Genomic DNA, 25,765 nt, shown 5'->3' on the forward strand with positions numbered 1-25,765 from the left:
AGTTTGTTGGGGTGTCATGTTGGGTCTCGACAGATTAGGAATATTGGAGGTCCTCTTGTTGTTTTGCTCTACTTGTGATTGATCTTTGTCTCTCTCTCTCTCTTCTTGAGGGAAATCTTTCTTCTCGTGGTGGTGCCTTTGAAGGGCTCTACCGTGGTTGTGGCGTGCCTCCTTTGTAGTTTTATTTGTCGGTTTGTTTATATCTTATACCTTAGAGATTGATAATTTTCGATAGAGTGTACGTCTGGTATTTTCTTATTTTTCTGAACTTTCAGTTATATTTTTTTTCATTTCTATATTTAGATATAATATATTTGCCATTCAAAAAAGAAATGACTGTGGCTTATTAAAATATAGGTTTTATAAGCATTGATTGTGGATCAACAACCGATTACTTGCAAGAGGATACTGGAATTTGGTATAAAACAGACAATGAATTTGTGGAAACAGGAGAGAATATTCATGTTAACTTAAACTTTGATTACATTGGGAAACAATTGACCACATTGAGATGCTTTCCAGATGGAGATAGAAATTGCTATACGTTGAAACCAAAAGAGGGAAAAAATAATAAATATCTCATTAGGGCTTTATTTTCTTATGGTAATTATGATGGCAAAAATGAAACCCAATCTTTTGAACTGCATCTTGGAGTCAATCTTTGGAGAAAAATTAATTATACAACTGACGATGATTACCATGTTGTGGAGATCATTCACACTTCTTCAACTGACACTATAAATGTGTGCCTTGTAAAGACTGGTCCAACAATCCCTTGCATTTCTTCATTGGAATTGAGACTTTTGAACAATTCAATTTATCAAAATGATGACATAGTTTCCACAAATGACAATGCTCCACTACCTCTTTTGCAACTTGATGTTAGGGTTGATGTTGGATTCTCGCCATGCACTTCTTCTTCGTCCAAGTAAACATCCATACCTTTAATTACGATGCTTTTTAATCTGCTTTCTTAACAATTTTATTCATGCTTATGCGCATAGATATGTCATGAATCCTATATATCAACCTAATGAAATACTTTGTCATGTCTTAAATATAAGTAAAAGTTTGGACCAAAATCATGCTAAATTAAATTAGAAATATATATATAAATCCTAGATAGTTGTGGAATTGTCTATCTAAACCCTAATTCACAAACCAATGAAAACTTTTCATTTAGCCATATCATCCACTTACATTCATTTAATGTGGGGTACTAATTGTAATTATTATTATTATTATTATTATTATTATTATTATTATTTTGGGTTATTATTCATTTACATTTTTTTGTTCATTTTATTATTTTTTGTATTTTATTGTTTTTTTTTCAAAAAGGTTAATGTTTTTGCTAATAATTTTTGTCCAATCTTTGTAAATATAAGGAGTTGGTCGATTGTCAGGACTACTTTCTAATGTTAGTAAAAAAAATAGATAAAATAAAGTTTACTAATGGTTGTTATGTCCTGTATGATTTTTATCATATTCGATATTTGAGTATGAGTTAAGTTGGTTTATTTTTGCTCAAATAAGTTTCAAATTAATATAAATGTCAAATTCGATAATACAGTAGTTTTTTTGTAAGAGATAATAAAGTAGTTTATCCAACTCAGAATCCTCCAATGAGATTTATAATATAAATAAAAACTTATGTTTCAACATCGATTGTTTTCCATGGTCAATTATATTTCCATAGTTATTTTGAAGAATGAGTTAAAGATATTGCTAATCAATGTTAATGAAGAAGATACCAAAGTAACTTCAAATCTGTTGTATAAATAAGTTTTTTAAATGTATAAACATCGATATATATAATTCCTAGATAGTTGTGCAACCACTAATCTAACTACAGTGTATGAGTATGACCATAAATCGTTTTCATAGTGACATGATAATTTATGGATTACCAACTTATTTTGGTAGCTGTAATAGGATCCATTGTAATCTTTTCGAAATGTATAAACACATATTTAATATCTATCTTATATTTACATCACTTTATTATATTTTTTTTTAATGAACATCACTTTATTATTATTATTATTATTATTTTGTTTTTATTGATGTTATTATTATAATTTTCATAATACTTATTGTTTCAATTTATATGAATGATTTTTCAACATTATAATATAAAATACCGCATAACACCCGTGCATCGCACGGGTGTGGGACTAGTTAATAAAAAATAAAAAACAAATGATATTTAGCGAGGCTACTATTCCGTCACACAAATGCACCCAGATTCCGTCACAAAGCTATTTAATGACGGAATTTGTTACGGCCCAAAATCCTTAAATATTTTCAACGTCGCAAAATATTTGGTAGATAGAATCAAATAAGATGTGCATATGTAGTTTATTGAAATATGAATGCCAGATAAAAAAACTCAAAAGGCACACCAAAAGTTAAACACTTCTACCAGACCACCACAAGAAGATTCAAGGACCCTCCGAAAGAGAAAGGGGCAATGATCAACCACCAAGAAAGACAAATACAAGAGGCCTCCAGTCAACTAGATCTGACGACAGGGACAAAGCTAGTAGGGGGATCAGTAGAGGCTACAGTCCCCAACTCAACAACCCGACGGACTTTATCGGTTCCAGCAAAAAATAGGGTGCATATCCCACTCAACAACCGCGTTTTCAAAGATTATAACGAGTCGCGGTAGCCTATCCTAAAGAAGTTTCCAAGAGAATACTGCCACTTTTGAGGGGACCCAAGTTTTCCATACTTTTGGGAGCAACTGTTTTTCCTCTTTAGAGAAAAACACCTCATCAACAGTGGACTGGCGAAGGACCATGTATGTAAGCCGACTTTACTGAGAAGAAACCACACGGGTCATGCTTCCAACACCAAGAATCAACTGCTATAGAGATTGGTGAGTCTATTAGAATTTCGAGAAAAATGCCCAATAGATTAAGCTCCCAGACAAAAAGATCTCTTCTCCACCTTAAATCTCAAACCCATTTATATTCAACCCAACTATACCCATCTCCCCCACCTTACAAGCACTTTGAAAATGCCCCCACCCAAGGATCGAACCAGAAGGAAGTTGTGTGCCCATTACCAACCTTTTTAGTGAACCCCTTTAAAAACCAATTTGAAATTGTATCCACGAAACCGTCTAGTAAGAACACATTCCTCCACTAGCCCGAGGTATTCCTAAGACCCTCAAGCCTCCCTCTAAGATGAGGCGATGGAAACAACGGGCCATATATTGCAAAAAATATATTATACAATTAAGAGGTTCTATATTTTCGTTGAATGCATAAGTAAACATATTACATTGAAATTGCATATAAATTAAATATATCTTTTTTTGGGTACTAAATATCTTTTTCTTTTGTCTAAAAAATTATATCTTATTAGTTACATTTAGACTTCCTTATTTGGTCTTTATTTTTTATTTTTCTCTATGTACGAATACTTTTCTTTTTATTTGGCATTAAAAAAGAAGTAATAAAAAAATCTCAATAATATTTTTTTTACGGTAAAAGGTTTATCTCATTTCATTTATAATAATATTGATAATTTTGTTTCTTCGTGTACAAAAGATTCTCCAGGTATAAAGACGATGTGTATGATCGGATGTGGTCGTACGACTGTGATTTTTCCGCCTACAATCAAACGGATGGTAATTGGTATCCGTTGAGTTTGGGCGCATCAAAAAATATGTCCTCTAATAATTCATACAAATTACCAGCCCAAGTAATGCGGACTGGAACCCAAACAAATAATGTTTCATCCCCCATGACATTTACATACGAAAATTTATTTATTCAACCCCAAGTCACAAATTATGAGTATTATGTCTATTTTCACTTTATTGAAATAGAGAAACTTTCAAATGGAAGAAAAAGAAAAATAAATATCACCCTCAACTCACAAAATGTACTATCTCAGCCATTAGTTCTTGATTACTTGAGGCCAGTTACTCTCAACTTCAAAACTCAAAATGGTGTTTTGTTTAACATTAGCGCAACCTCGGATTCAGATGCTCCTCCTATACTCAATGCTTTTGAAATCTATCGAATCATAACCGAACTTAATTCGCTGACACACGCTCAAGATGGTAAGTAAAATTTTTACTATATATGAGACCACATTATATATCCGGTGTAATATTTGAATATATGACACTTTTCAATAACATTCGATTACATACACATTCTACGAAACTCAAAGTTGGATTCAATGTGTATGAAATTTAATGTTGAATTTTGTAATAACTTATTATGTTAAGTTGATGCAATCATGGATATCAAAAGCTCCTACAAGATCGATAGATTGAGCTGGCAAGGAGACCCTTGTCTTCCTAAGCAATATGCTTGGGAAGGTCTAGTTTGCGAAGGTGACATCATCCCGAGGATCACATCTTTGTGAGTACTCGTCTTCTTTTTTTCTTTTCTTTTTTGTACACCGAGGGTCTGTTTGATCTGCAAAATATAGAATTGGACAGAACAATCCCTTATTTTTTAGCAAATCAAACACACCCTGAGTGAATATTATTTTGGATTTTTCGTTATGTGTACTTTTGCTACTTATTGGGAACTAAATTAAGATACTTTTGTCTTTAATTTCAAACACTCTAAGATATATATCACTTTTTTTTTTTAATAAGCAAAAGATATATATCACTTTAATTGTCTCTAAAAATTGATTGATGGATTATTTTTCTTATGATCATTGCAATCAAATTCTTTCACTTATTACAGCCCAAGTTTAACTTCAGGTGAAATTTTTTTTATAATTTTTTTTTATGGACGAACTCTGAATTAATACAGTTCACTTTCTTCTGAGAATCAGATATTTAATACACACAAAAATTAATAATTACACAATTTCTGGATCAAATTTGGATAATTTGTGTTTCAATTTGGCGGGATTTTTTAAACTTGTATTATGTCCAAAGGTGTAAACATTTACAGATATAAAAAGCCAACTTAACCAATAGAAAAGATAAATGAATAAAGTAAAATAAAAAATTTAAAATTAAAGATATAGAACCAAAAATATATTTTTTCCTTATGTTTTTTATGAAAAGGAATTTGAGCTAAACTAATGAGAAAAGGTCAGATTAAATTGCAATTTTCAGCTTAAATTAATATTAAATGATGAACAGGAACTTGAGCTCAAGCAAACTGACAGGGGAGATAAATATATCTTTCTCATATCTTACAGAATTAGAATTGTTGTAAGTATTATTATTGCTGAATTATTTTTGTATGTTCAAATATCATAAATATATACTTAATATATATATATGTATGTTCCAGGGATTTGTCACATAACAATTTGGAAGGACCTCTGCCAGATTTTTTGGCACAGTTGCCAAAGTTAAAAGTTCTGTAAGTTTGAAATTTCTCCATTTTAATTTTTAACTTCAAATTTTCTCATGTTTTGGTGTGCTTAATAATATCTTTTTTTTCTGCTCAAAAAAAAAAAACTTCAAATTTTCTCGTCCTAACTAATTAAGAGCTCATGTTTTACTGTATTTAGAAAATAGAATACACAAGTTTTGAGACTTCACTTGATATATTTTTGCATTCTCTTTTATATATCAATAACTCAAACTCAAACATACAATTGATTGTAGCGATCTAACGGGAAACAAGCTTTCCGGTCGAATTCCAAATGCTCTCAAGCAAAAGGCAGATGGAACTTTGCAATTAAGGTATATCAAGTGGTTATGTTAATGTTGTTTTAGTGGAAAATGTTGGTTGCTATTATTTTGTTAGCGAATTTGAAACTATGACATTCTTATCGCTCTAACTGCTGTGTTTCGCAAAAATGTTCTTATGCGATACTGCTGTGTTTCGCAAAAATGTTCTTATGCGATTGAAATACAACAGTTAGAGCGATGGAAAATGTTCCACAATAACTACTAATATTATTAATTTTTTCAGCGTGTCCGATAATCCTGATATTTGTACATCCGGTTCATGCAAGAAGAAGAAGTTTGTTGTACCACTTATTGCATCAATTTCATCATTAATTATTATAATCCTCTTAATCTCTCTTGGATTTTGGACATTCAAAAGACTAAAAGGTACTTTATAATTCAATTTTTTCGAGTAACCGAATTGACATTGAATATTTATTATATGATATGGAGTATTTTTTTAATGAATTTTTTTTCTTCACTCAGTTGCACATTCTAACCCTAAGAAGAGAGGTTCATTTGTATCAAAACATTTAGCATTCAGTTACACTGAAATTCTCAATATTACTGATAACTTCAAAACTATTATCGGAGAAGGAGGATTTGGAAAAGTTTATCTTGGTGTTCTACAAAATCACACCCAAGTCGCGGTTAAGATGCTTTCACTGTCGTCAATGCAAGGTTTTAAAGAATATAAAACAGAGGTTAGAGATTGTACTGGTACATATATATATTCAAGTTTAAAAAAAAATTCAATTTTAATTTAAGTAATATATTAAAAGGATAATTCTGCGCCATATTGAAAAAATTTGATAGCTAGAGAAAAAATTTAAAATGCAGGTACAACTTCTATCAGTTGTTCATCATAGGAATTTGGTCTCTCTTATTGGTTATTGCAATGAAGGTGAAATCAAAGCATTGATTTATGAATACATGGCCAATGGAAATCTCCATCAACATTTATTTGGTAATTTATATTTTATAGTGTCAGCAGCATGCATAATAGATTTGGACTTTCAAGACTAATGCCTATTTGCATGCAGTGGAAAATTCAAATATCTTAACATGGAATGAGAGACTTAACATTGCAGTTGATGCAGCACACGGTAATGCATTATATTTAAGGAAGTATGAAGTATCTTTAATTTTGTTCCAGTACACCTAGTCACACATCAATTGTGAAATCTGGCACGCAGTGAACACAATGCTGCACAAGATGCTATAGCACACGTTGCAGCAAGACAGTCGCAGAACACAGTAAATAAATAAATAAATTGCAGAACAATAAATAAGACAGGAAATTGTTAACCCAGTTCAGTGCAACGTCACCTACTCTGGGGGATACCAATCCAGGAATGAATCCACTATAATAGCTCTAGTTCAAAGCCCTCGACCAACACCCGGTACTTGACTTATCACCTAGACACTATCCGTGCAATCCTACCTAAGAACCTCTTAGATAATGAGACCCCGTCCCAAATTCCCTCTAACAACACGTACCATGTTGCTGTCAATAATAATAATCAAGATGGAGACACTCTCCTAGAAACTAGACAACACTCTTGCTTAAAAGCTTATGAGTGAATCACACAAACTAACTCCGTGCTTAAAAGCTTAGGAGCAGCTTACAATAAACAATACAAACACAGTCCTAAACTTGCATCAAAACGATACAAGAAAGGCTGACAAAAGACACACACTCTAAACCTTAAAAACTCACACTTTGTAAAAAACACGGTTTAGAATACATGAGTAGAATAGCTTGAGGCTTCACATATTTATAGTCTTCAATTGTCTTGATGGGCAAGTTAGGTCTTCAGACTTGTACAGCTGTGAGAATTGCGGCCCAACCCTAAATTAATTTCAAAAATATAATTTGTTTGTTTCATGTTGTACCAAACAAAAAAAAACGCCAAAAATATAATATAATTATATTTTTGTTTTAAATCACTTTCCTTTGACCGACTTCAATAAAACTTGCTGAGTAAGTCTCGTCTTGCCTAGACGCACGTGCCTGAATATATAATTGAAGCAAATCTTGACTCAGATTTGAAATAAAAAATTCTGCACGAAAACAGAGCTTCAGTATGCTGTACTATAATGCTACAGCATCTCAGTTCAACATCTGGCTGGTTGGCTTTTGCAAAATGTAGCCAATCAAAACACCAACAATCTCCCCCTTTGGCAAATTTTGGCTAAAACAACCTTAGGCCAGTGCATAGAGAGATACAGTCTAAACTTTCCTTCGAGTCAACATAAGCACACAACTAGGAAAGAAAGTAGAACGATGCTAAGCTATTTAAACTTTCCTTCGAGTCAACATGAGCACACAACTAAGAAAGAAAGTAAGAAATTCATCAGATGAAAAGATAGCTAGCACGTAAGCATCAGAGGCATGCAACAGCGGAACATAACACATCTTAGCCTCAAAGTACAGACAGAGAGAAATAAACTCTCACATAGTGGATTCAAGATCGGAGAAATAAACTCCTTAAAATTTAAGCAATGCCACAGAGAATAGGAAAAATAAATTCCTATATAAGCATGCATATTAAAAGTAGTAGAAAAATAAATTCTACCTACTCCCCCTCAATTTATGCATAAACATTCACTCCCCCTCAAAACATGCATATCACATAAAACATGCTATACTAGATGCTATAGCATTTTTCATCACATCATGCACACAAACACTTTTACTCCCCCTTTTTAGCCATAAATTCTGACAAATAAAGTCAGTACCACACAGTAGGAGCAGAACTTCCACAGAGTTATCAGATCATAGAGAAACATAGAGTGCAGAGAGAATCAGAGCATAGGAACTCATAAAGTGCATATGACAGACCATCAGGGCATAGAAAACCTGGAGTATCGGAGCCAAAAGACATGGATTGTACGTGTTACAACCCAGAGAGTCATCAGGGCGTAGCCCTACAAATTAAAATCCAAAAGGACATGCAAATAAAGCATAAGCAGGTCACATAGAAGGACTTGCGTCAGAGTCCTCCTCCTCTACCTCAGTATCACCACCTGAAATATCATTAAGAACACCAGGATTGACATTGAAAAAAACACCTTGAGGTCAACAATCATTTGCTTCCTAGGCAAAACATCAGTTGACTGATTGACAGAGGATGCAGCACAGTCTGCAGCATGTGTTACTCAAACAGTCTAAAATCAAAAGACAAATCACAACCTCTCTTACTAGAAACACCAGCCTTAGTACAAATGTCAGGATGTTGAGCTAGAATAATGTCACACATCAGTGTAGGAAAGACTATAGACATCACAGTACATGACTTACCATGCAGAACAGTTTCATCAAGAATATAAGAACCAAAGGCAAAAGGTGATCTGGTCCCTACAACATATATAAACCGAGCCAAACCTGTGGCCAGAGTATTGGAATGAGTAGTTAGAGCCCAGTTGTAGTTTTCATCAATCCGGCTGCATTAATCAAATCAACAAGCTTTTGGCATTGTAAAAAATCTTCACTTAAATTCCTTTCCACATCAAGCCTTCTTTAACCTCCTAGTACTAGAAGTAGGAGTCCTCTCAGTAAGGTTGAGATTGTCCACATAAATAACATTTGAATCTTTCTCAGCAGATTCATCAACATTCAAAGGAACAGACATAGTTTTACCACTATCATCAACATAAGGGATCACATAGATATCATGAACAAAAACATTATCAGTAGTAGTTGCTTCAGAACCCTTTTCTTTGTCAGGAACAATAACATCATCTGGAGACTCGGGTATCAAGATGTTATCCAAATTTTCCCGTGCTGCAGTAGTTGTAGCATCATGTGCAGCATCTTTCTCAGGAACACTCTTCTTGACATGTTCCAACACAGAGTCATCTTTGACTTCAATTGGAGCGCTAATATCATTACCAACAAATGTTAAACACAGTAGGGGAGAACACCACATAACTTTCTCTGACAAATACTTTCTCACCACAAGAAACATCCTTATCATTAACAAACACACAGTTCTTACCAAATCTTCAGATGTTTCAACATTACCCATAACAGCGTGCATTACTAAATAAATTGAAGAGAAAACTGCACGCCACACTTGCAATAATTGCTATAACTCTTCAGATAGGCAAACACCAAGTTTGCCTCGCAATTTTTCAAATTGAACCGCATCTAGAGCCTTAGTAAAAATATCAGCCAGCTGTTCTTCAGTGGCAATATGCTCAAGAGTTACAATACCTTCTTCAACTAGATCTCTAATAAAATGGTGCCTAATATCAATATGCTTCGTCCTGCTATGTTGGATAGGATTCTTTGAAATATTGATGGCACTAAGATTGTCACAGTACAATGCCATAGCATCTTGTACCACATTGTACTCCAGCAACATTTGTTTCATCCATAATAGCTGGGAGCAGCTGCTACCGGCAGCTATGTACTCTGCTTCAGCTGTAGATAAAGATACACAATTTTGTTTCTTGTTGAACCAAGATATAAGGTTGTTGCCCAAAAAGAAACAAGCTCCTGAGGTGCTTTTTCTATCATCTGCACAACCTGCCCAATCAGCATCACAATATCCTACTAGCATAGAGTTCTCACCATGAGTATACAAGATCCCATAATCACATGTACCATTCACATACTTCAAAATTCTTTTCACTTGAGCAAGATGACTCATCTTTGGCTCAGCTTGGTACCTAGCACATACTCCTACAGTAAAAGTAATATCAGGCCTGCTGGCTGTAAGGTATAATAAGCTTCCTATCATGCTTCTATAAAGACTTTGATCTACATCAACTCCCTTTTCATCTTTGGTAAGCTTTAAATGGGTTGCTGCAGGTGTTCTTTTATGAGTAGCACTTTCCATACCAAACTTTTTCACTATATTTCTTGCATACTTGCTTTGGGAGATAAAAATAGTATCTTCCATCTGCTTTACTTGGAGCCCAAGAAAGTAGGTTAGTTCACCTACAAGACTCATCTCAAACTCAGACTGCATTTGCTGCACGAAATGCTGTACCATCTCACTAGACATTCCTCCAAAGACAATGTCATCAACATAGATTTGTGCTATTAGAAATTTGCCTTGATCTTCTTTCACAAATAGAGTCTTGTCATTTCCTCCTTTCCTGTAGCCTTGACTAGTAAGGAAATCAGTCAATCTTTCATACCATGTTCGAGGTGCTTGTTTTAATCCATAAAGAGCTTTCTTTAATTTGTAAACATGATTTGGAAAGCTTGGATCAACAAACCCCTTTGGTTGTTCCACATATACTTCTTCATTTAAGTACCCATTGAGGAAGGCACTTTTCACATCCATTTGGAATAACTTGAATTTTAGAATGCATGCCACTCCTAGAAGTAATCTAATGGATTCAAGACGAGCAACCGGAGCAAAAGTCTCATCAAAATCTATCCCTTCAATCTGTGAATATCCTTGTGCCACCAGCCTTGCCTTGTTTCTGGTCACAGTTCCACTTTCATCAGACTTGTTCTTGTAGACCCATTTGGTACCAATTACATTTGCATTTTCAGGTCTAGGAACCAAGTCCCAAACTTCATTCCTCTTGAACTGATTTAGCTCTTCTTGCATAGCATTTATCCAGAACTCATCAGTCAGAGCTTCCTTCACATTTTTTGGCTCAAATTTAGACACAAAACAAGCATTAGAAACTATGTCAAGTGTCCTTCTAGTAGTAATTCCTTGATTGGGATTACCAATAATCAGGTCTGTAGGATGATTCTTTTGAGTACGAGTAGACGGTCCTTTCTTTGGAGTAGCAGAGATTTGGTCAGATGCAGTAACCTCTGTATCATTCTTTGATTCATTAGTAGTTTCACAATCTACATCACCTGGTATAGATGCTGTAGCATCTTCTGCATCATCTTCAGCAGTTTCACTTGAGGTGTCATCTATTACCACATTTATAGACTCCATCATGGTTTTGGTTCTATTATTATATACTCTGTAGGCTCTACTATTTGTTGAGTATCCCAAGAATATGCCCTCATCACTTTTAGGATCCATTTTGGTTCTTGGTTCTCTATCAGACAAGATGTAGCATTTACTACCAAACACATGGAAGTGCTTAACAGTAGGTTTCCTCTCCTTCCATAATTCGTATAGAGTAGTTGTTGTTCCAGATCTCAGGGTGACACGATTATGAATATAGCAGGCAGTATTCATAGCTTCTGCCCAAAAACCATGTGAAAGCTTCTTTGCATGTAACATTACCCTTGCAGACTCTTGTATAGTTCTATTTTTCCTTTCTACTACACCATTTTGTTGTGGTGTAATGGGAGATGAGAATTCATGTATGATGCCTTCAGAGGCACAGAAGTCAGAGAAACTGGAGTTCTCAAACTCCTTACCATGATCACTTCTGATCCTTAACACCACATTGTTTTTCTCCCTTTGAAGTTGAATACATAGATCTTTGAACACATCAAAGGTTTCTGATTTCTTTCTAATAAAATTTATCCAGGTGTATCTAGAAAAGTCATCAACAACAACATATGCGTACCTTTTTCCTCCTAAGCTTTCAGTTTGCATAGGACCCATCAAGTCCATGTGTAGAAGTTCAAGAACTCTGGTGGTGGTAAGATGCTGCAGCTTTGGATGAGGCATCTTGGTTTGTTTTCCAATTTGACAGTCTCCACATATGCTACCTTCTTCAATTTTGAGGTTTGGTAGTCCTCTGATGGCTTCTTTAGATATTGCTTTCTTCATGCTTCTTAGATTAAGATGGCCAAGCTTTTGGTGCCACAGTTTTACTTCATCTTCTTTAGTGATTAAGCATGTTGACATATTTGCTTCTTCTTGAGGAACCCATAGATAGCAGTTGTCTTTTGATCTGACACCTTTCATCAAAATCTCACCTTCGTTATTTGTAACCAAACATTTAGACTTGGTGAAGTTTACTTTCATTCCTTGGTCACATAGTTGACTAATACTTATCAAATTTGCAGTCAATCCTCTTACTAACAACACATTGTTTAGTTTAGGCAAGCTATTACTTCTGAGCTCCCCTATCCCAACAATTTCTCCTTTTGCACCATCACCAAAAGTAACAAAGCTAGTTGAATAAGACTTTATTTCAACAAGAAATTTACTTATCCCGGTCATGTGTCTTGAACAGCCACTATCGAAGTACCAGTCTTCCCTTGATGAAGCTTTAAGTGATGTGTGAGCAATCAGAGCAGTAATCTCTTCTTCAGGTTGAGTTGTATCACTTTTCTTCTCATTTTCTCCTTTAGGTTTCCATTCTTGTTGAGTAGGAGCAGTTGTGGAAACAGGTTTGTGCTGAGGACGTCTGTTAGGGTACCCATATAGCTTGTAGCAGTAAGGCCTTATGTGCCCTTTTCTACCACAGTAATGACATCTCCAAGCATGGTGCTTTCTTCTATTTCTTGACATGGGATGCTGCTGATGATGCTGCGGCTTCTGATAAGGCATCTTTTGCTTTTGAGTTTCTTTAGGCTCCATGTACATGAGGTTAGGACTGTAATTTTTGAATTTGTTGACATTTTCATAGCTAAGCCCAATATTTCTAGGCTTTCGAACATTTTTCTCTAAGATTTCCTCCAGTTGTCCATCAGCCTTATGAAGTTTGTCAAGATGCTCATCATCTTTATACAACATGTCAGAGAATTTTCTCAGCCGCCAAATGTCAGTATTTAATTTTTCAATGACTTCTTTAGCTTCTTCAAGATCAGAGGATAGATAGTTTACCTTCTTTTGAAGTTCCTCCATCTTTGAGGTATTCTCAAACTTTTCTGCTTTTAACTCATTGATGGTTACCTTTTGTTTCTCAATAACCCTGCAGATCTCAAGATCAGAGGATAGAAAATTTACCTTCTTTTGAAGTTCCTCTATTTTTGAGATATTCTCAGATTTTTCTGCTTTTAACTCATTGATGGTTACCTTTTGTTTCTCAATAACCCTGCAGATTTCTTCACTTTTAAGACAAAGTTCCTTGTAGGATGCAGCAAGCTCTTCATAGGTTACCTCTCCATCATCAGATTCTGTATCAGATGTAACAATACCTGTTAAGACTGAGATATGTTTAGCAGTTACAGATGCTGTATCATCTTCTGAGTCATCATCCTCAGACCAACTGACAGTTAGTCCTTTCTTTGCTCTCTTCTGATATGTTGGGCACTCAGGTCTGATGTGACCATATCCTTCACATTCGTGACATCGAATGTTTCTGTTTAAGTTTGATTTTTCATCACCCTTTGGTTTTCCTTGACTCTCATTGCTGCGCATAGTGCTTGGAGCATTGTTTTTGAAATTTGATCTGGGTCTCTTATCCATTCGTTTCAGAACTTTGTTGAATTGTTTTCCCAATAACACCATGGCCTCAGAGATACTCTCATTAGATTCTTCTTCATCCTCCAGTTCTTCTTCATTATTTTTAGATGAGAAGGCAATGCTCTTATTTTTCTTTTCACTTCTTCCATTTGCAACACTTTCATAAGTTTGGAGTGATCCAACCAGTTCATCCAGCTTCATCTCAGATATGTTTTTGGCTTCTTCCATAGCTGTGACTTTCATATCAAATTTCTTTGGAAGTGATCTAAGCATTTTTCTTACTAACTTTTCTTCGGGAATTTTCTCCCCCAAAGCATCAAATTGATTATCATAGTCTAGAATAGTCATATGAAAATCTTGAATTGTTTCCTCCTCCTTCATACGTAAATTTTCAAACTGAGTAGTAAGAATCTGTAATTTAGACATTTTTACCTGAGGAGTACCTTCATGAACAGTTTCAAGAATCTTCCAAGCTTCCTTTGCTGAGACACATTTTTTGATTAGTTTGAAGATGTGTTTATCTACCCCATTGTATAATGCATATAATGCTTTTGAGTTTCCCAAAGCAAGCTCATCCTCTTCTTTAGACCAGTCCTCCTCAGCTTTTAGTTTAAGTGTTGGCTTTCCATCCTTGTCAATGACCACGGGGGGGTCCCATCCTTTCAGAACAGCCTTCCAAGTTTTGCTATCCATAGATTTTAGGAAAGCAATCATGCGCGATTTCCAATAATCATAGTTGGAGACACCAACTAGAAGCGGTGGTCTGCTTACAAGCCCTCCTTCCTTTTCAATGTTGCCAGACATTTTCCCTGGAGCTCACCCTATAACCAGAAAGGGTGCCTGCTCTGATGCCAATTGAAATCTGGCACGCAGTGAACACAATGCTGCACAAGATGCTATAGCACACGTTGCAGCAAGACAGTCGCAGAACACAGTAAATAAATAAATAAATTGCAGAACAATAAATAAGACAGGAAATTGTTAACCCAGTTCAGTGCAACGTCACCTACTCTGGGGGATACCAATCCAGGAATGAATCCACTATAATAGCTCTAGTTCAAAGCCCTCGACCAACACCCGGTACTTGACTTATCACCTAGACACTATCCGTGCAATCCTACCTAAGAACCTCTTAGATAATGAGACCCCGTCCCAAATTCCCTCTAACAACACGTACCATGTTGCTGTCAATAATAATAATCAAGATGGAGACACTCTCCTAGAAACTAGACAACACTCTTGCTTAAAAGCTTATGAGTGAATCACACAAACTAACTCCGTGCTTAAAAGCTTAGGAGCAGCTTACAATAAACAATACAAACACAGTCCTAAACTTGCATCAAAACGATACAAGAAAGGCTGACAAAAGACACACACTCTAAACCTTAAAAACTCACACTTTGTAAAAAACACGGTTTAGAATACATGAGTAGAATAGCTTGAGGCTTCACATATTTATAGTCTTCAATTGTCTTGATGGGCAAGTTAGGTCTTCAGACTTGTACAGCTGTGAGAATTGCGGCCCAACCCTAAATTAATTTCAAAAATATAATTTGTTTGTTTCATGTTGTACCAAACAAAAAAAAACGCCAAAAATATAATATAATTATATTTTTGTTTTAAATCACTTTCCTTTGACCGACTTCAATAAAACTTGCTGAGTAAGTCTCGTCTTGCCTAGACGCACGTGCCTGAATATATAATTGAAGCAAATCTTGACTCAGATTTGAAATAAAAAATTCTGCACGAAAACAGAGCTTCAGTATGCTGTACTATAATGCTACAGCATCTCAGTTCAGCATCTGGCTGGTTGGCTTTTGCAAAATGTAGCCAATCAAAACACCAACAAATTGGAAGTCGAGGTTAAGGGTAGTTTATATACAACACTCGCACATCTTAACCCACCGAAACGCCTTTTACAAAAGGACAAAATTGTGAGGGATCAAACACGGCCCAAAGTGGACAATACATCGGAACGTGGTGTGGTGCACTCGGAACATTAGCGTTAGAAGGTGGGGGCAGACGACATATGCCTTCTAGCCCCTTAGCCTCGACTAGGGGCAACTGTTCCAGTAAACCTCGAGGCTAAAGGTAGTTTCTATACAAAATCCACACACCTTAATCCTCCTCTTCTCACATCGCTTGAGAATCGAGACTAAGGGTATATACAACACCCACACACCTTAACCTACCAAGGTGCTTTTTATAAAGGACACTTGTGAGGGATCACACATGGCCCGAAGCTCACAATACTTTAGAACGTGATGTGGTGCACTTGAGGGTAGAACGAAACAAATTTATTTCATTGTGTACCCTTACATTTTAATTAATATGGATTTTCAGGATTGGATTATCTGCATAATGGATGTAAACCACCTATTATGCATAGAGATTTGAAGCCTTCCAACATATTGCTAGATGATAACATGCATGCCAAAATTGCTGATTTTGGTCTAAGTAGAACTTTTACTAATGATGATGATTCTCATGTATCCACACGTCCTGCCGGTACATTTGGTTATGTTGATCCAAAGTAAGTGTTAATATTAAATATTAAATAAGATTAACCAAATTTCAATATTTTGTTTAGCATTTCCATGACTTCGATCAAATGATTTTTTTTAAATTAACAAGTCTATATTTTAAAACAATTTTAATTACCTTATTTAAAGTTGCAATACATAAGCTTAAGGATTACTTATTTTTATGTTTTGTCAAAAGATTTCAGAGATTTGGAAAGGCAACTAAGAAAACTGATATCTACAGTTTTGGAATAATTCTATTTGAGTTGATCACTGGCAGAAAAGCACTAGTAAAAGTATCTAATGAATACATTCACATACTTCAATGGGTTATTCCCATTATTGAGGGAGGAGATATTCAAAATATTGTTGATCAAAAGTTGCAGGGAGAATTCAGCATCAACTCAGCATGGAAAGCTATAGAGATTGCCATGTCATGCACTTCAACAAATGCAGTTGAAAGGCCAGACATGAGCCTAATTTTAGCAGATTTAAAAGAATGTTTATCTTTGGACATAGTTCAAACAAACCGTGATGAAAACACAAATGCAATTGAAGAATTGGTTTCAGTGGCTACTATATCAGAAACCACTCTTTTAGCTAGATAAATAACCACTATTTATAATGATATTTTTGTTCAATATTATTGTCACTCTAAAGAATAATGTGCACATATATTTGTTGTATCATATATAATGTCCTAAACTCTAAAGAAAAATGTTTGTTGTCCAAAATTTGTTATCAATAAAGCTATTAGACCAACAATGAATTAATCCAAACTTTGTTCTTGATTTATTTGAAAATGCAAAATTGTCTTTCAATTTACTTCCGATCTATCAAATAAATGTTTGATTAACATTGCACGTCAACATTGTAAAATATCGGGGTCTTACATTCTACCCTCTAAAATAGTTTCGTCCTCAAAACTGCTGGGTCTTACAAGTAGCGCCTAAAGCATAACTAAAATGAATTTAAGTAATGTCCCTGCGTATAAAATAAAAAAGCTTGTGAGAACAAGAAAAGCCTAGCTTCCCCTCAAGCTGAAATCTGAACCCAAACTCTGAGTTGTAGGAAAGAAAAGGTAGCTTAGTATCCTGACTGTGTAACTTTTTAGAAGAATCATGCCATGACTCTGGTGGACAATAATAGGCAGTACACAGACGCATGATTATTATTGACGGTTGATATACAAGAGTTGGGTATCAGACCTGCTGATGTTTCTTGTAGCCTGCTGGTTTTGAGACTGTGTTTTAGTTTCCCAGTTTTCGATTACATGGTTATTCAATGTTTTGAGCCTCTGCCATTATTGGAGCTTTTTTTTGGCTTCTTTGTTCTTCTTCTTTTTCACTGGCAGCTTATTGCTTTCTTTTGTGGCAGCAACTTATTCATAACAATGAACTGATGTTATCTAATATATTCTTACTCTGCCCTTTTATGCAAGAGATATGTTTGATGATTTTTAAAACAGAACTGTATGAACTAAGATTATGTGCTAATTTTTTTGACCAAATCATGTTTGTGATGTGTGGTGCTTTATCATTTAATATGATATACAGGGTTATTATATTACTTTTCTGTGTAAGATCGCATATGAAGTAACCTTTATTAGCGCAGTTTATGAGTTTCTTGCAATACAAGCAATCGTTGAAGAATGTTCTAACATCTAAACGAAAAAATAGATGATTGTTATAATATGAGTTTCTCATTAGTAAATGAAAGACCATTACAACTATTTATATGGAAGTGAGCGACATTTTTGCTATTTCAAAAAATTGGAGGGATTTTTTTTTTAGATGACATATATAAGAGAGAGAGAGAGAGAGAGAGAGAGAGAGAGAGAGAGAGAGAATAAGAGGATTAAATTAACCGATGATCACAAATTCAAGTATAAAATTGCATATCTACGTTTGAGTGTGTGAGAGATTGAGTACTTTTTTATTTTTCAGCATTCGATGGCTCCATCTAAAATCAACTAGAATATAAATAATTGAATTAGTAAAATATGCATGTTTAGGTATTATATACTTTTTTGAGTAATAAGTATTATATATTTGGACTCTTATTTTTATGGTTATATTGGAAATCAGCTACATGTGAGTGTGTGACAGGTTGAGTTCTTTAATATTAAGCAACGTGTTTTTTTATTTAAGAGTTACATCTGAAAGAAAATAAATAATTAAAATTACACCATTGAATTAGTGAATTATGGTTGGATTTTTAGGTACGACATACTTAAAAATCACACCATTGAATTAGTATTGGAAATAAATATGAATTGATTGCTTAGATATTATATAGTTGGTTTTTTAATAATCCATTGTCAAAGTATAACTCGATAATTGCTTATTATATTAGTAAAATCACACCATTGTCAAAGTCCTAGATTATTTCTGATTCTATTAATCATCCAATAGTTGGTTGTTTAAGATTTTATCATTGGAGATTGAGTCAAAACAAAAAGGAGAAGAAAAAAAAGTCTCTTAAACATTTTGTAGAGTATTTTGAAAAAAAAAAAAAAAACAAATAATACTAAAACATGACACTTGTTTTCTTTACTTTGGATTTACCGTACTTCTTGTACTTCTTGTACTTATATTTGCAATTAAAAAAAAAAATAGAAAAAAAAACATGACCCTAATAAAATTGACAGCATTGGTCATTGGATATGTAATTTGAACCGAAATGCGACTCTATAACAGTATATATTATTACTTGTGACTTGTGTATTGCTAATTATCTTCTTAATGAAGCAAACAATGGTGCCAATGTTACTGCATTTTCTTTCGGTATTGCTTGGTGTCCTTACTATTTTGGTTTTGATACAAGCTCAAGATCAATCAGGTTCAGTTTGTTTATGAATTCGTATATAGCTAATTTATGTCACATAGTAGATACTAATTTTTCTTTGTTCATATGTCTCAGGATTTATTAGCTTAGATTGTGGTCTACCAGAAAATTCAACCTATTCTGAGAAGCTTACAGGCATAAATTACATATCTGATTCCAAATTCATAGATACTGGTGTAAGTAAGAGGGTACAAGGCAATATAACCGGTAAACAGCAACTAGATTATGTGAGAAGCTTTCCTAACGGAGTGAAAAATTGTTACAGAATAAATGTAACAAATGGTACTAAATATTTAATCAGAGCTTCTTTCTATTATGGTAACTATGATGATTTAAATGATCCACCACAATTTGATCTTACTTTTGGAGCTAATGTTTGGGATACGGTGAAGTTCACCAATATATCACTCACCACAGTAAGGGAGATCATTTACACTCCATCAAAAGATTACATACAAACATGTCTTGTTAACACTGGCAAAGGGACTCCATTCATTTCAGCTATAGAATTGAGGCCTTTGAACAAGCAAGCTTATGTTTCATACTCAGATAAATCAGTATTATCGGTCTTCTTTCGATTTGATGTAGGCTCCGTCACAAACTTAGAATACAGGTAAGATGGAGTCAATTAGCATAGTCATAGACACAGATACGATAGTGACATTTCGAAACTCGTAACAATTTGTGGATATCAACTAATTGAATGACACTCCTCATCCTCACTCGTGTTAGTAATAAACACTAACACGTATCAGACACCGGATACGTCTTCGATAAAAAATGTCAAAGCTACAGAAATAGCAACAAATTAATTAATTAGCTAACTTTAATATTTATATAAATAAATTATTGATAATTTTTTTGGTCATGTACAAAATATAAATAACAGGTACAAAGATGATGTTTATGACCGCATTTGGCGACCTTTTCCGTGGAACGAGATGAAACAATTAAGCACCGACGATGATCTATTATTTCAGAACATTTATAACCCACCAACAATTGTTATGAGCACCGCAGTTACACCAGTAAACGACAGTGCCCCTGTAAAATTTAGTTTTGATGCAGAAAATGTAAATGAGCAATTCTACACATATTTGCACTTTAATGAGGTTGAGAAGCTAGCAGAAAATGAAACTAGAGCATTCAACATCACAGTGAATGGAGAGCTTTTGGCTGAACTTGAAGTACCTATATACCAGTCAGCAGATACCAGATATACTCCAACACCTTTGACTGGAGCCACAAAATATATATTTACCCTGTCTAAGACTGAGAGTTCAACCCTTCCACCTATCCTCAATGGCGTCGAGGTTTATAAAGTAACAAATTTCTCACAATCTGAAACTCAACAGGATGATGGTGAGCTAGCCTTTTAGTTTTTGAAAAACATACTTCCTACCTAAATATAACACTCTCTTGATGTATTTTCATTTGTTTTTTTTTTTTTGTTTGGTCAAGCAGTTTATCGGCTAGATATTCACTTTTAAGATGAATAAGTGGGAGTTTCAGGGTTTAAACCCCGGTCATGCATATAACATGCAATCTCCCAAGTCCCAACCAACTAAGTTATCCTCACGACGGGGAATATTTTTCATCTGCTTTAATTACTACCTCCGTCCCAATATATATGACCTCTTTTACAAATGCACAAGAATTATGAAAAGTAGTTTTTACGTTAAACTTGTCAATAATATACATTCTTTTTCAAATATTACCCTTCAATTCTTAATAGTAATAGTCAACAAATTATTGAAAGAGTAATTTCAAAACATTCTTCCATCGAAACACACCGAGTATTTTCAATAGTGCGTAATTTCTTCTGGTTCACCTATTACTCTTATGGTTCTCTTTAACTCTTTGTACTTTTCTTCCATTCTCTGTTTTAATATATTAATTTGACATTTAAAATAAAAATCTATTACCAAATTGCTTGATTTTAATGATTTACTCAAATACTAGTTGATACAATCACAAACATCAAGAATGCTTATGGGGTGGCTAGAAATTGGCAAGGAGATCCATGTGGTCCTGTCAAGTTTATATGGGAAGGCCTAAACTGTAGTATTGATGATGGCAATAACCCTCCAAGAATCACATCTTTGTAAGTTTACAAACCCTTAATTAAGTCATGCATAAATTCAAAAACTTCAATTATCCTCTAAAATTATATTTGTAAATGCAACCAGGAATTTGTCTTCAAGTGGATTGACAGGGGAGATAGCATCTTCCATATCAAACCTCACTATGTTACAATACTTGTGAGTTTCTAATTAATCCCGTTCAATTTGGAAATTATTCTCACTTTATTGGGGATTTAAAATTGTAACTTTTCATTTAAATGTTTTCATTTCAGGGATTTATCAAATAATAGATTAGAAGGTCCTTTACCAGTTTTTCTGACGCAACTGCAATCACTAAAAGTCTTGTAAGGCCAATGTGGATGCATCAAATGTAACTTCAGTGATTATTAGTATAAAAGATAATGTATGATATATTGATATTTATTTGTCTTGTGTTAGCAGAAACGTGGGGAAGAACAAACTTACAGGGTTGGTTTCAAATGAACTCCTTGAGAGATCAAAAACAGGTTTACTATCACTAAGGTATATCTCATAATCAAAGCTACATTAATTCACATTATATTCAAGAAACGTGAGCCTCTGTAGAAGCTTTTAAATTGTGGTTGGGGTCGCGGTTGCGACTGTGGCCATTGCGGTTGTGGCCGTTGCAGTGTGAAATAATTTTCTACCCGCACAAACACAGAATAAAAACTATAATTATTGTAATTTCTTATATATCTTTTATTTATAATTCTCTCTATGAGTGACAAATTTACCAAACCCAGTGCAGAAACCAAACTTCCATACACAACCTAGAAACCTAGGCCAGAACAACATTAGTGAAAATTCAGTTGTTCAGTGTGTTTCATCTTCTTCTTTTCTTCAAATGTTCATCTAGATTCTAATTTTATACCTGTTGCGGTTCGTTGCGGTAAAAACATTGTTGCATTGCGGAAAAATGTTGTTGCATTGCAGTTTCGTTGCGGCATCGTGTGTGATTTAAGTTCACACCGTAATTGCGGTCTGATGTGGTTGCACTGCCGTCCGCATCCGCAATATTGCGGCCACATCAGGTGGTGCGGTCCGCAATTTAAAACCCTCTGTGCTGATTTTTTGTCGCACAGTTGTTTTTCTCGTCCTGCCAGTGCAGTGGTGTTTATTTTATCTGTACCTATTCGAGTACATCTTGTGTCCGGATATGTCCTATCAATATATTAAGAAAAATAAAAAAAGATAACTAATATTTAAGCACTTTTGATTTCTTTCAGTGTGGAAGATAACCCTGGTCTTTGTACACCAGAATCATGCAAAAAGAAGAAGAAGAATTTATCTGGACCACTTATTGCATCATTTTCAGCATTAATTGTAATCCTCTTGATTTCACTTGTAGTTTGGAGATTCAGAAGACAAATTGGTAATTCTTGGAATACATATATACATGTTCATATTGATTTGGTTTTAGTAACTCAATTAAAACTAGCATTTAACCTTAGACCATTTGATCTTGATCCAACGACCACGAATGTATCTGATGCTTGAATGCTTTTCACTATAGAAAACATGACGTTTCCTATTCAATTCCACTCTCTGTAAAATTACCTGCATTCATGTGCAAAATAGTGTTTTAAATTTATGTCATCTTTTATTGCTTTTCTGCCACAAAATATTTTTCCATGTTCTTGCATACTTTCATTCGATTTTCTTTAACATTATTGTAGGTACATCTTCAAATTTTAAGAAACAGGGTTCCATGAAATCAAAACATCAAGCATTCAGTTACACTGAAATTCTCAATATTACTGATAACTTCAAAACTATTATTGGTGAAGGAGGATTTGGAAAAGTTTACTTTGGCACTCTACAAGATCAAACTCGAGTCGCTGTTAAGAGGCTTTCACCAACATCAGTGCAAGGTTATAAAGAATTTCAATCAGAGGTTAGATATTGTATTCAAGTTTAAAAACAACATATTCTCAATTTTTATTTTAGTGAAGTGATATAATTAAAAGGAGAGTCCTACATTATATTCAAAGTTAATGATAGAGATAAAATTTAAAATGTAGGCACAACTTCTAACGATTGTTCATCATAGAAATTTGGTATCCCTCATTGGATATTGTGATGGAGGTAACATCAAAGCATTGGTTTATGAATACATGGCCAATGGAAATCTCCAACAACTCTTATTAGGTAATTTATATTTTATCAACAATATCAGTTATTATCAATAATAGATTTACTATGATCTGGTTAATATGAATTTTAAAGGTTAACATATGTGAAGAATTTTTTTCATCAACAAAACCCAGATAAAAATTTTAAGTGCACAATAGTTTATATTATTACTAAGGATATACTAATGAATATTTTACAACTGTCTGTTATGGAATTTGAACTCCGTTTCTTATGGTTATAAAATCAAACTCTTCAATGGACGACAAAGATTAAGAATAAGGCAGGAATAAGGGCAAAAGAAATGATTTTTTCTCCTATGCCTTCTTTTTAAATGCTTGTCCAGAATTTCAAGACTAATGTCTATTTTTTTGCAGTGAAAAATTCAAAAATCTTAAAATGGAATGAGAGACTTAACATTGCAGTTGATGCATCACACGGTAATGTGTTATATATGGAAACGTCTTTATTGCATTGTAGTGTACCTTTACTTTCCTTTTAATTAGTGTGGATTTATAGGACTGGATTATCTGCATAATGGATGTAAACCACCTATTATGCATAGAGATTTGAAGCCTTCCAACATATTACTGGATGAAAACATGCATGCCAAGATTGCCGATTTTGGTCTAAGTAGAGCTTTTGGTAGTGATATTGACTCTCATATATCAACGCGTCTTGCTGGTACATTTGGTTACATTGATCCTGAGTAAGTGTTCGATATAAACGTCAAATAGCATTTACTTTACATTAATAATCATTTCAAGCATTTGATTCCATGCCTTTGTACACAAGTTCTTTTTAACATAATAACTTTAAGGATTAATTACTTATACAATTTATTTATTTGTTTTGTCAATAGATGTCAAAGAACAGGAAGCACAAATAAAACAAACGATATCTTTAGCTTTGGAATAATTCTATTTGTGTTGATTACCGGTCGTCAAGCAATAGTAAGAAAGGGCGAACAAAGCATTCACATACTTGAATGGGTTACTACTCTAATCAGAACAGGTGATATTCAAAATTTTATTGATCCAAAGTTGAAGGGTGAATTCAACATCAATTCTGCATGGAAAATTGTTGAGATAGCAATGTTATGCACTTCAAGAAATGTTGCTGAAAGGCCAGACATTAGAAAAATATTGGCAGAGCTAAATGAATGTCTATCTTTGGAGATAGGTCAGAGAAATAATGGAAGAGAAAGAGTTATAGTTGAATCTATTTCTTTAAATGATCTAACACAAACAGCTCCCTTTGCTAGGTAACCATAATAGGATGATCTCTTCGTTATATGATCAATGTCATTTTGAATGTCTTATAGTCTTAGTATAGTAGTCCTGGTTTGAATGAAATGTAATATAGTATATATTATTTTGTATTTCGAAAGTTTTCTGGTTCTAGGAACTAAAAGAGAGTTGTGTGCCAACTACTATAATATGAGTGATGCTTAATTAAAAGCACGTTTTCACTCCTAAGCAATTAGGATTATTTATGTGCACATTTTCCGCCGATTGTCTCGTTGATTTGGTGAAACTTTTATCTTGAAAATGAGTTTTAAGTAAAAAACCTGGCACCCCTTATTCCTTTTATGAGTGGGGTATGCAACCTATTTGTTGTCGGTACTGATAGAGTTTGGTGGGGCGTGGAGCTAGTTCTTCTGAGGTTTGGTTGGTTGGCGGCGTCTTGTGTGTGTTGTATTTCTTTGTAGTTGATCCTTGTCAACCTCTCCGAGGGAGAGATTGCACACTTTATAAGTGAGAGGACCCATAAATCTAATGTCTTAAGGTTTTTGGTTAGAGTGTGGTATCCAACTCACAAACTCAATGTGCATGATCCATCGGTTGCCCTCTCGTGATCCAACAGTGGTATTAGAGTCGATGGTTCGACAAAGGGTTCGACCGGCTCCTTGTATCGAAAGTTTTTCTAACAAAGGTGGTCAGACGGCGGATCCCATTGAGCACAGCAACGACCGTACAAGTTCAATTATGTGTGCATTTGGCTTTGCATGTGTGTGTTTTCTAGATAGTTGTATGTTGAATGTTCTTCTGATTCCTCTTATTTTCTATTTTGTTCTTGTACTGTTTCTGTATTTTTTAATATTGTTTTTTCCTCCATTAATAAAACTTTTAAGTGGTCGTTAAAGGTAGCTCATATGGTAGTTACTATAACGACATTATTGAAAGGGTTAAGATTCGA

General features: G+C 34.3%; 1 protein-coding gene and 1 pseudogene across 2 annotated transcripts; both read left to right on the forward strand.

Annotated features, from left to right (window-relative positions):
- LOC123885090 overlaps nt 1-17,110 on the forward strand; it is an 86,396-nt pseudogene extending 69,286 nt beyond the window's left edge.
- A 1,960-nt stretch (nt 17,111-19,070) lies between these two features.
- LOC123884514 (probable LRR receptor-like serine/threonine-protein kinase At1g05700) lies at nt 19,071-25,751 on the forward strand. Of its 2 annotated transcripts, none has more exons than XM_045933624.1 (13): nt 19,071-19,325; nt 19,407-19,944; nt 20,221-20,693; nt 21,294-21,435; nt 21,521-21,592; nt 21,688-21,759; nt 21,857-21,937; nt 22,663-22,808; nt 23,113-23,330; nt 23,458-23,584; nt 23,944-24,006; nt 24,086-24,275; nt 24,429-25,751. In XM_045933624.1, the coding sequence occupies exons 1-13, from the start codon at nt 19,229-19,231 to the stop codon at nt 24,832-24,834; spliced, it is 2,625 nt and encodes an 874-aa protein (XP_045789580.1). In that variant the 5' UTR covers nt 19,071-19,228; the 3' UTR covers nt 24,835-25,751. The 2 variants fall into 2 exon arrangements, with proteins under 2 accessions (XP_045789580.1, XP_045789579.1); XM_045933623.1 differs by having other exon boundaries at nt 19,161-19,325; nt 21,854-21,937; nt 24,429-25,089.
- Nucleotides 25,752-25,765: the final 14 nt, after the last annotated feature.

The sequence above is a fragment of the Trifolium pratense genome, linkage group LG5 (genome assembly GCF_020283565.1).
Source record: "Trifolium pratense cultivar HEN17-A07 linkage group LG5, ARS_RC_1.1, whole genome shotgun sequence".
In the NCBI taxonomy this organism is placed as follows: Eukaryota; Viridiplantae; Streptophyta; class Magnoliopsida; order Fabales; family Fabaceae; genus Trifolium; species Trifolium pratense.

Excerpts from the sequence above, each read along its gene's own strand:
- LOC123884514 (XM_045933623.1), top strand. The coding sequence starts at position 19,229 with ATGAAGCAAACAATGGTGCCAATGTTACTGCATTTTCTTTCGGTATTG. Across the intron at positions 24,007-24,085 it reads TGCAGTTGATGCATCACACG|GACTGGATTATCTGCATAAT; the intron begins GTAATGTGTTAT and ends GTGGATTTATAG. Across the intron at positions 24,276-24,428 it reads TTTGGTTACATTGATCCTGA|ATGTCAAAGAACAGGAAGCA; the intron begins GTAAGTGTTCGA and ends TTTTGTCAATAG.